Source organism: Suncus etruscus, chromosome 1 (genome assembly GCF_024139225.1).
Source record: "Suncus etruscus isolate mSunEtr1 chromosome 1, mSunEtr1.pri.cur, whole genome shotgun sequence".
Classification (NCBI taxonomy): domain Eukaryota; kingdom Metazoa; phylum Chordata; class Mammalia; order Eulipotyphla; family Soricidae; genus Suncus; species Suncus etruscus.
In genome coordinates, this window is record NC_064848.1 from 183,594,548 (window position 1) to 183,603,868 (window position 9,321).

General features: G+C 59.6%; 1 protein-coding gene across 1 annotated transcript; it reads right to left on the reverse strand.

Annotated features, from left to right (window-relative positions):
• Nucleotides 1–4,929: 4,929 nt before the first annotated feature.
• NXPH3 (neurexophilin 3) lies at nucleotides 4,930–8,770 on the reverse strand. Its single transcript, XM_049781117.1, has 2 exons — nucleotides 8,515–8,770; nucleotides 4,930–6,423 (listed from the first exon to the last, which is right to left on the reverse strand). Exons 1-2 carry the CDS (start codon nucleotides 8,566–8,568, stop codon nucleotides 5,719–5,721), a joined length of 759 nt encoding a protein of 252 aa, XP_049637074.1. The 5' UTR covers nucleotides 8,569–8,770; the 3' UTR covers nucleotides 4,930–5,718.
• Between the last annotated feature and the right edge of the window lie 551 nt (nucleotides 8,771–9,321).

The window sequence follows — 9,321 nt, forward strand, 5'->3', positions numbered from 1 at the left end:
GTGGGGGGCAAGGTCTGGGCCACCCCCACAACTCCTCTATGCCAAATTTTTAGAACAATTCTCCAGGGCTGAGACTCAAGCATGACCAGACCCTCCTACCCTGGCTCTTCCAGCACCAGGGAGGTCAGCTGGAACTTTCTAAGGCTTCATTAAACAATATTTGTTGAGTGAATAAGTACTAAGGGAGAACAGACGGGTATTAACGTGTGATGTCCACAAGGCTTAAAAATAGCCCAGCTCACAGATCCCGGAGCTGGTTTCTGAGTCTGCCCCCGCTGAGGTTTGGCAGACTCTGACCTGGCCTGGGCTCACTGCTCTGCCTCGCAAGGAGGTGGGTGGAGGGTGGGTGGAGGCTGGCACTGTAAAGCAGGGGAGTTATGGGTGGGGTGGACCTTCACTTGTCCCCAAAGAAGCCCACCTCAGTCTCATCCTGGTCTCCTCTCCCCTGCCCCCCCCCCACGTCTCTCCTTGGGTGGATATAGTGCTGCTTCTGTTTCTTAAGCTACATCCATTCAGGAGGAGTCAGAACCCAGAATGTCCAAGATCGGGGTGCGGGCCTGGGCGCCCTCATTCTGTGCAGGTTTCGGCATGAGCACTTACTTAGCCAATATCGACAGCTTCGGGTACACGAGCCAGTTGCTGTGCTCCCAGGAGCCTGGCTCGCCCACTTCCCGTTGGCTGTCAACCAAGCCAGAAGCAGAGGCCATGCTAGCTGGTGTGACGTTGGTGCCACCCAGGTGGGAGAAGTGACCTGACTGTACGTTTTGTGAGTGAGGAGAGGACAGCCACCACTGTCCGTCAGTGATCCCTCTCCTCACAGGCCCCCTTCTGCATGGGACTTCCAAAGCCGTGATGTTGAAGGTAATTAAAGGGTTTTAATTAAATTAGGATCCCATCTGGCTGGGATCAGTCAGGCCCTTAACGAGGATGATGTGTCACCAACATCAGAAAAAAAAAAAAGGGTACTCAGATGTGTGAGGTTGAATTTTGGGACTGGAGGCCTTTCAGATGGGGAAAGAATCCTTCTGAGCCCTCTGGGCTTCTCTGTAATGCAGCATTTGCCAAGCATGGAGGCTCAGAGTGGGTGGGGGACCAGCGCTCCCCCCAGCTCATTTTGGCCGGTGAATCTCTGACACCTCCCCGTTTGCAGGCAGTCAGTCCGTCAGATATGTAAGCGTCTCTGACAGATGAGACTGCACACACATGTGCAAATGTGTCCTTTGAATCCGGTGGAGCTAGTTTTATCTGCTGGAAATGAAGACCAAAGAGATATCTGATAGAAATAAGGCAGCAATTTGATTTTTCTCTCACATGAAACTCTGGAGATAGGCTGCCTTGGGCTCGTATGATATTTCTCTTACACAACATTTTTCAGGGAATCAAACTTCTTCCAAGCTCATTGCTTTGCCCCGTGGTCTAAGAGGGCAACCAGGGCTCCAGCAATCACAGACATATTTCGGGCAGTGAGATGGGGGATAGCAGAAGAGGCAAAGGATGTTTAAGAACTCTCAAGATTTCTGGAAATTTCCAGTTGAAATGTTTACCTACCTGGCACCAGCCAGATCTTAGGCATATCTAGGTACAAGGGAGGCAGAGAAAAGTCGCATTTATTCCAGCCATGTGCTCAGCTGAAATGGGACTATTATGGTACAAATTTCATTGGCTGTTTGGGGTTTGGGGCTTGGGGGCCATAGTTAACAATGATCAGTTGCTTCCCTGTGTACAGAAAGGGACCATGTGACACAGGGGTCAAAGTGGACCTCCTATACTCCAAGCCTGTGTTCAGTCAGTCCTTTAAGCTATTTCTCCAAACATGTAGGACAATCTGTGGTGTCTGCCACAGGCATTATGGGGGTGGCACTGAGACCCGATCTCCTCCACGTGCCCACACCAGGAGCAAGGCTGAAGTTAACCTAAACCCATCTCCAAAACAAAAGCAGAAGCTGCATTTGTTAATCAAATCCTTTCATTTTCCCAATAACAATTCCAGTTTTTCCACTTAAGGAGGTCCTAGGAGGTTATGTTTAAGATCACCAGCTGGGGGCCTGAGACATAGCACAGCCTTAGGGCGTTTGCCTTGCATGCAGCTGATTTGAACAGACAGTGGTTCAAATCCTGGCATCCCTGTGCCTGCCAGGAGCAAATTCTGAGAGCAGAGCCAGGAGTAACCCCTGAGCGCTGCTGGGTGTGACCCCCCAAAATAAGATCACTAGCTAGTAAGGCCAGAATTGGAACCCAGATATTGGGACCCCTGAAACATGCCTGTTGCCTATTCTCTGGCCACCTCTGGGTCTGGTGGTGCTGGGGGGAGAACACCTGCATGTCCTTGAGAACTGTCTCATCAGGAGACCCTAAGATGAAAAGTGAGGGGCCAGGAAGGTGGCGCTAGAGATAAGGTATCTGCCTTGCAAGTGCTAGCGTAGGACGGACCGAGGTTCGATCCCCCGGCGTCCCATATGGTCCCCCCAAGCCAGGGGCGATTTCTGAGGGCATAGCCAGGAGTAACCCCTGAGCATCAAACGGGTGTGGACCAAAAAACAAAACCAAAAAAAAAAAAAAAAAAAGAAAAGTGAGAGGATTTGAGCAATTCATCCATTGAACTGGCAGTGACAGAATCTGTCTCCCCATTGCTGAGAAGGACCTTGCCCCTACCTTGGCCCTGATGAAAACGGCAGTTGTCACTCTGGCAGGTGTCACCTGACCCTTTCACAGGGGGGACCCCTGCCAGCAGCAGGGTCCTCTGTTCTGACAGTATCATGGGGCTTAGTAGTGGAGGCAGCTTCCTCTCTCACTCGCAGCCAGGACCCCACACTCAGCCCCCCTGCCAAAACTGCCTCCACATGGGGAACAGACCTATCTCAGGCCCCCAGCCCCCACGTGCTTCCCAGAGAAGCAAGTTCCTGCAGAAGTGCCGCGTGCAAGGTCACCTGCTCGCTGCCAAGGATGGGGAAGGGGGTGACTCAGTTCCCGCTTGCTCATCCCAGGGAAGGAAAGAGTGCCAAGGGGGGGTGGACCCAGACACTCGTCCGCTTTCCACTGATGCTGCATCAGGAGAAGAGTCAGCTGTCCTGGCACTGACCACCTGAGCTTGACCAGTTGTGGGGTGTGGGCGGGATGGCCTCCAGGGGTGCCCAGTGCCCTGAAAGAAGCAGCTCTCCTTGTTGCACCCTCTTCCCAGCCTTGCCCTCAAGGAGATGCTGGTCTGATGAGGGAGATCCAAACTCGGGCTTCAAGGGCTCCCAATCTGATGGGGAAGGTATGGGTTGTACCTCAAAGAACTGGTGGCTATCTGGAGATCAGAGCCCTGTCCAGTCAGCTGTCAGTAGGGGTTTAGGCAGGACCACAGGACAGTGGGATTTGAGGGGCCTTAGGAGGGAGGCCAAAGAGCAGAGGTGTGGGGGGATCGCAGCTCCTCTGAGAGGGGACGGGGCCTTGCAAGGGAATCTGCTCTCCTGTGGAGTGAAGAGAGAGGTCAGGGCTTAGCATGATTAGTGATTACTTGGGCATCACCCAGGGGCAGAGGTGGCACCTCCATGGACAGATGGCTTTTTTGTGGGCAGGAGCAGCAGGTGTGGGCAGTGTTGGGGTGGTGGGCAGTGCCAGGTTCGGAGATTCTCAGCAGAAAGGCGGCTTGGGGCATGTGTGGGCGAACCTGGAGGGCAGCAGGTGTAGGGAGAAGGCTCCACATGTGATGGGCAGAGGCGGCACCAGAGGAGTGAAGTTATGGCCTGACCTGGCCATGTTGCATGCCAGTGGGCAGCCCTCCAGCTGTCAGCAGCATCTGGCCCTGATCCCCGAAGGAGTGAACTGGAGCGGGTGTGCCCGCCAGCTGCAGACAGGCCACAAGCTCCCTCACCACAGCCCACACATCACCCCAGCAGCACCCTGCTCTGGCATGTCCTGTACCCCCATCCCAGGGCCTCTCAGCAGCCCTGATGGGGAGAATGGTTGGGAGTAGAAGGGTCCCCACCTCCCTCTCAAGAGAGAAAAAAAAAAAAAGGCCGGAGAGATAGCATGGAGGTAGGGTGTTTGCCTTGCATGCAGAAGGTCTGTGGTTCGAATTCCGGCATCCCATATGGTCCCCCGAGCCTATCAGGAGCGATTTCTGAGCATAGAGCCAGGAGTAACCCCTAAGAGCTGCCGACTGTGACCGCCCCCCCCCAAAAAAAAAAGAGAGGGATAAAAGACGTCAGCCTTTGTGGCGGCTCTCTGGGGACCCGACCCAGAGTAAGGGGCAAGCTCTGGGTTTGGTGAGCAGAGCAGGGAGATAGAGCAAGAGCCCTCAGGCTCCTGCGAAGACTCCTGCTGGGTCTAGCCCCAAGAGCCCATCTGCAGTGACCTCCAGCAAAGGCACTGTGACCTTGGAGGGGTGCCCTGCCTTTCCTCACTGAGCCCCGAAAACCCCAGCAAAGGAGCCACCTCTGCTCCAAGCTAAGAACATCCAAGCTGCTGGGCCAGAGGAGGGTCCTGCCACACTCCTGCGCCCAGGCCCAAAAAGGTCACTGATGGGAAAGTCAATGCCCTCAATTCTCTGAAGGGGAGCTGCCCACAAGCAAACGATGGAAACTCAGCAGCCTCAGCCAGAGAGTGAAGTTGAGAGGCCTTGGGATCCCAGAGGACAAAGGAGAGACTGGACAAGCCCAGAGACCCATGTCTGCAGCCCCTCACTGCAGATGCCCTGGTGGGCAAACTCATTTTCCAAAGAACTGGGAAATTCTACAAGACAAAAATCCCAACACAGCCTGGGCTTCCCCCACCAGGCCCGTCCGGATGATCCCAGAAACTACTGTCTGTCTTATCTGTACCGCCAGTTACTTCCACCTCTCCCAAAACTAATCATAGGGTCCTCCTAGCTTCTCCCCAGGTAGAAGGGACCCAGATGTCCCTGCTTTCACCCAGGTCAGGTCCCCCACACCACTCAGAGCCAAGTGCCTGGGCAAGCTTTATTCCCACTCCCAGCACAAGATTCCACACGCACGCACACACACAAGGTGACACTCGAGTGACTTCACGAGCCCGTCCCTCCCGCCCCCCTCCACAGACAGAAACCACAGAACAGGGTAGTGCACCCCTGCCTCTCTGTGAGGGCCCCACCTGCTTGTTTAGGGCCCCAGGACACCAAAGGGGTAAGGCTGGGACAAGGACATGCCCACGGGGTGGGGCGGAAGAGGGACACAGCACACAGGGCCACAGGTGCAGGGACAAGGCCCCTCACATGAAGTACTCCATCAGCAAAAGAGTGGGTTGGGACTCGAGGGAAGGAGGGGACATTTTGTAAGGGGGTGCCCTGGCTGGGGAGAGACAGTCTATTGTCCAAAACCTCAGAGACTCCCGGGGCCACTGCTTGGGCTTCAAGCAGGGTCCAGGCCACAGGAGGGGATGGAGGCTGGGGATGGAGAACACCCCCTCCCCGTACCCCACTAAGCTGACTCATAGGAAGCCCCTCTCAGCTGTCCTTTGGAGCCAGGCTCCTTCCCCAGAACTTTATCTGGCGCTTCTGCTCTGCCTGTCTCTTGCTGGTGCTGGGGGGGTCTGATCCCCCCAGTGTGGCAGGGGCCCCCAACTCCTGTGTCCTGGCCCCTCCACCGCCTCAACCTGTGGCCAGCCCTTGGGACCCTCTCCCCGGCCCTCCTCGGCCTCTCCTCCTCTGCACCCCCTCCTTGCCCTGCCCTGCCCAGCGTCCAGCTCTGGGATCTCCTGGGGACAGCCTGGTCGAGGTCAGCCGGATGGGAAGTAGGGGGCATCGCTGTGGTAGTTGTAATCGGGGCACACCTTCTGCACCAGCCTGTAGTCCGTGCTGTAGAAGGCGATGTAGACACAGACGACCTTGAAGGGCTGCGAGCAGCTCCAAGTGGCCGAGCTCTGCGCGTGGTCCCGGGAGCAGGTCTTGGCTGGGTCGTGGGTGCACAGGGCGGTGTGGCGGCCCCGCTCCACCTTCTCCCACTCCATCCTGCAGTTGAAGATCTTAGAGGCCTTCGCTTCGATGAAGATCTGCTGCTCCTGGTGGAACTCCACGGCCTTACTGGGGGGCACCAGGCTGATGGAGATGTTGCCCTGGCCCGTGGCATTGTGCCGGAAGTGGACGCTGAAGGTCCCGTTGCCGTGGTCCACAATCTTACCTATGACCAGCAGGTTCAGGGCCACCGTCTTGATGTTGGAGTAGAAGTCGCCCCAGCCAAAGATTTTCTTCACCTTGGCTGAGGGTGCGGGGCTCTGGTTTGGGCGGTTGGGGGGCTGCCCAGGGCCCCCCCATGTCTCCCCAGGAGGCGCCAGCAGCCCTAGCAGGCTGGTGTTGGCCATGGTGCGGGCTTTGGGGGAGATGTGGCCCCGCTTCCGAGGCATCCGGGCCCGGGACTGGCTTTTGTGGTCATCATGTTCGGGGTCTTCGGAGCCGGGGGGACCATCTTCCTGGCCACAGATGACCTGCGGTGGTGGGAGGTGGAAGGAGAATAAGACCCCCAGGGCTGGGGAGCCCCCATCTCTCTCCCTGGCCCATCTGCTGATGTGGGCTGAGATCCCACAGACACCACATGTGCAGGGGGCCAGGGTCATCCTGCTCCTGTCTGCTCATGTTATAAAAGGGGAACTATAACCCCCTGCCCTGTGCCACCTTGTCCCACCACATCCAACATTTGCAAGGAAGGCAGAGTACTTCCTCAGGGCTTGGGGCACTGAAAACTCACAGACTGCCCTTGGAAAACCCTGTCTGATGGAGGAGGCCCAGCTCCTGATTGGGGATCTGATGGCAGAAGCAGGTGCTTGTGTTGGCAGAGTCCCCAAAGAGCAGCAGATTCCCCCCACCTGAAGTTGCCAAACTGATGGGAGAGGCCCTGTCAATGCCCTCAGACAACCCTGAATTGGCCAGGGGCTCTCCAGCCTGCTGGTGGTGCCTTCACAGCCTCAACCTAGGAGCCAGGAAATGGGACCTCGCTGTCTGAGTTCTCAAACCCAAATTCAGTAGAGCAGGGACCTGGGCCACTGTAGTCAAGGTGGCTAAGAGCATGGAAAGTCAATGAGGAGGATCTGGGGACACAGATGGTGACAAACCAGGGCCTGTCTAGCACCCGGTGTTCTCCCTGTCCTGTGTCATAGACACGGTGTGTGTGTGTGTGTGTGTGTGTGTGTGTGTGTGTGTGTGTGTGTGTGTGTGTGTGTGTGTGTGTGTGTGGCAGGGGGAGGCAGAGCAGCCTCCCTCCCAGGGCGTTTGTCAAGCTTGGTGCCACATTATGGCCACCTGGGCCACCTGGGGGTAATGGAGCAGAGGGAGAGAGAGCTCCCCCAGGATAGAGAGGGTCTCTGGTCTCTGCCCACTCCAGCCCTTGGGTACAGCTCAGAGCAGTAGCCCTAAGCGTTAGACAAGCTGGTGGGTGACCCTACTGGTGACCAGGTGTCTCCAAAGGGGCTCAGAGCCTCCAGTTGGGGATGGGGTGGGGTGGTGCCATGTCCTGTCCTCAGGTGCGTTTGTGTGAGAGAGACAGATACAGAGAGACCAGACAGCTAGACAGAAAGACGGAGACAGGGGGGGGGTATTTGGGGAGAGAGAGAGAGAGAGAGAGAGAGAGAGAGAGAGAGAGAGAGAGAGAGAGAGAGAGAGAGAGAGAGAGAGAGAGAGAGAGAGAGAGAGATCCCAGAGAGCTGGGTTCAAGGCAGGCAGGGACCTAGCATCCTCCGGCTGGGGTCACAGCTACCGCGGGCGGGAGTGGCGACAAAGGTCCTTGCGCCCTTCGTGTCTGTCTGTCTGTCTGTCTGTCTGTCTGTCTGTCTGTCTGTCTGTCTGTCTGGGTGGCAGAAGAAGCAGGTCCAGATGTGAGCCTCAGGGTCCTCCACGACAGGAGGGCGGGGGCAGGCGGCCGGGCGGAGGGGAGGCCAGCCCAGGGTGGGGGGCCGGGTGCAGGGGGTGTCCCCGCGTCGGGGCGCGCGGGGAGCGGGCTCGGGGCGCCCGGGGCGGGAGCCGCCGGCCCAGGTCCATTGGGGCTCGGGCTGCGCGCGGCCGGGAGAGGAAAACAACAGGCGGGGAGGGAGGGAGCGGGAGGGCGGGCGGGCGCCGGGGAAGGACGCCGGGGCCGCCGCGCGCCCCAGTCCCAACCCCGGGAGAGGGGTGGTCCCCGAGGTCAGGACCAAGCCCACGCCCCCCCATCAGCCACGAGATCCCGGGGTCCACCGCCCCGATGCCCCGCGGCGCGTCCCGGGGCGCCGCAAGGTGGTCGACTCACCCCGCGCGACCCGGCCCCGCGCGCGGGTCGCGCCTCCCGCCACCTGCAGCCGAGGGGATGCCACCCCAAGGCCGGGCACCCCGTGTTCCCACCCGCGCCCGGGCTCATCCGTTTCCACCATCTCCGGCCTCGGACCCGCCCTCCGCGCGCGGGCCCTCCGGGCTTCCCCTCCATCCTGGGATGCCGGGGGGCAGGGAGAAAGTTTCCAGGCTCGACTCCGAAGCTTCCCGCCTCTCTGCCCCCCAGCCCCAAGACTCCGGGGCCCCCCGCTTCGCGGAGCAGCTCCCCGCGGACCACTCACCAGATACAGGCTGCCCTGCACTAGGAACACGAAGCAGCAGCGACTCAGTTGCATCTTCCAGCTAGCTCGGATCTGGCGTCCCGCTCCTTGCTCCTCTGGCTCCTTTTGTCGGGGGGGTCTCTTAGCTCAGCCTCGGCTGTCAGGCGCGCTGTCCCATGCTCCAGACCCCAGCGGCTCGCGGCCCTGCGCTCCCGCCCAGGACCGACCCCGCCCCCTCCGGCCAGATGTGCAGCCGCCGGCCCCCGCCCCTATCCAGCTGCGCGCGGCCGGGCCACCCTCTCCACCCCTGCTCCGGGTCCCAGATGGGGCGCCCCGAGCGCCTCCAAGGGCCCCGGTTGAGCTGCGAGGCGCCTCTGCCGCTCCGCACAGGCGCCGCCGCGCCTCTGGCTCTCCAGATGTGCGGGGCCCCGCGCGCGCGCCCGGCCCGGGTGCGAATTCCCCAGCCCAGACGGGCCCCCGCGCGCCCCGTCGCGGCGCGCCCGCCGCGCTGCACCCGCCAGACTGGAGCGCTCCCGGCGCCCCGGCGGCTCCCGCTTTCCTCGTCCCTCCCACCCGTGGCGGCGGCAGCGGCAGGTACTGGGAGCCCAGCCGGTACCTCCGGAGTTAACTCCTGCCCTGCCAGCCCGCAGCCCTGGGACCTCGGACCCAGGGGCCAGGGCGAGGGGGCGCACTGAAACTCGGCCCAGAAGGGAGAGGGGTGGCGAGGCGGCCTGCAGGAGGGTCTAGGAAGGTGCTTGCCCACCCCCTTAAACCCTTAAACCTAACCCCCCTCACACACACACATGAAAGAGGCTTGGGGTTATCAGC

Coding starts and splice junctions, on each gene's coding strand:
- NXPH3 (XM_049781117.1), bottom strand. CDS start 8,568: ATGCAACTGAGTCGCTGCTGCTTCGTGTTCCTAGTGCAGGGCAGCCTG. Junction 6,424..8,514: donor TGCAGGGCAGCCTGTATCTG/GTGAGTGGTCCG, acceptor CCACCACCGCAG/GTCATCTGTGGCCAGGAAGA.